Source organism: Trichoderma citrinoviride (genome assembly GCF_003025115.1).
Source record: "Trichoderma citrinoviride strain TUCIM 6016 unplaced genomic scaffold BBK36scaffold_488, whole genome shotgun sequence".
In the NCBI taxonomy this organism is placed as follows: domain Eukaryota; kingdom Fungi; phylum Ascomycota; class Sordariomycetes; order Hypocreales; family Hypocreaceae; genus Trichoderma; species Trichoderma citrinoviride.
In genome coordinates, this window is record NW_020195196.1 from 1 (window position 1) to 1,109 (window position 1,109).

Here is a 1,109-nt window from a genome sequence, read left to right on the forward strand (position 1 = left end):
CCCCCCGAGATCACCAAGTCGCTGGGCGAACCGACGGCGGAGCTGCTGGATCCGCCATCGCCGCCAATGTCGGATGCCTCGGCGCAGATGTCGAGAGGACCCGCACGGATCCGGACCCCGAACCCTGCCCCGATGCGCCGCACGAGATTGCCGTCGGTGGACGCGGGCGGCTCGAGAGCTCGTGGAACAACGTCTGCGACGGGCAATCGGGTGGTCACTGGTGGCCGCCCGTCCATCAGCAGTATGGGCAGCATCAACGCCGGCGGCAGCAACAGCGGCGGCGCGCCTCTGCGGACACCGGGTCACCGATCAACCGTGTCGCGCAACAGCAACTACAAGATCCCTGCGTCAAACTCGTTATCGCACATCCGCCTACTTACGGCGCAGATGCAGCGGCTCGAGGCCAGAGTGCACTCGGTGCGCTCCAAGCTTCCGGCGCCCGGCAGCGGCGGCAGCACTCCGCCTCGCCCGGTTTCGCGACCCCCGATACTCGCCGCACCACCTCCCACCGCGCCGACGTCGCTCACCGTTCGATCGCGCAAGCGAGCCACCACGCAGTCAACCGTATCCACGGTATTTACTGGAGACGACTTGACGCCCACTAGCAGTTATGCTTCGTCATCTAGGACTAGCCACACGCCTCGGCTTAGCACGTCGGGCGTTAACAAGCTCTCGTTTGGCACGCTATCCAGCGGTCACGGCCGGGGCAACGAATCGGAGTCCAGCCGGCCGGTCTCGCGGGCCAGCCACACCTCTTACGGCAGGCCGCCGTCTCGCAACGATCTGCCTCCACCACCGCGGCCAATGTCGCGAAGCTCCTTCTCGGCAGGAACTCGGACTCCCCTCGGCCGGCCAGCGTCCTCTTTCGGCAACTCTGGACGCGGACACTCTGGTAGTGTGAGCGGCGTCGACCTGCTGGGAGAGGACTATGAACCCGTTTACCGCACGCCTAGCAGGCGAGGCACGTTTTCCACCAGGTACGATTTAGGAGCAGGCATCAGCGGCATCCCGACGCCGGGCAGTAGCATTCCCATGCCGGGCAGCGGGATTCCGGCGCCCAACCTGAGGCGGCAGAGCGGAAGCAGGAGAATCAGCCTTAGCAATGGCAG

At 65.7% G+C, this 1,109-nt stretch overlaps 1 protein-coding gene across 1 annotated transcript; it reads left to right on the top strand.

Annotated features, from left to right (window-relative positions):
- Positions 1-66: 66 nt before the first annotated feature.
- BBK36DRAFT_1164167 (hypothetical protein) lies at positions 67-1,100 on the top strand (the record flags this gene model as incomplete). Its single annotated transcript, XM_024894624.1, has 2 exons — positions 67-1,021; positions 1,075-1,100. The coding sequence occupies 2 exons, from the start codon at positions 67-69 to the stop codon at positions 1,098-1,100; spliced, it is 981 nt and encodes a 326-aa protein (XP_024744650.1).
- Positions 1,101-1,109: the final 9 nt, after the last annotated feature.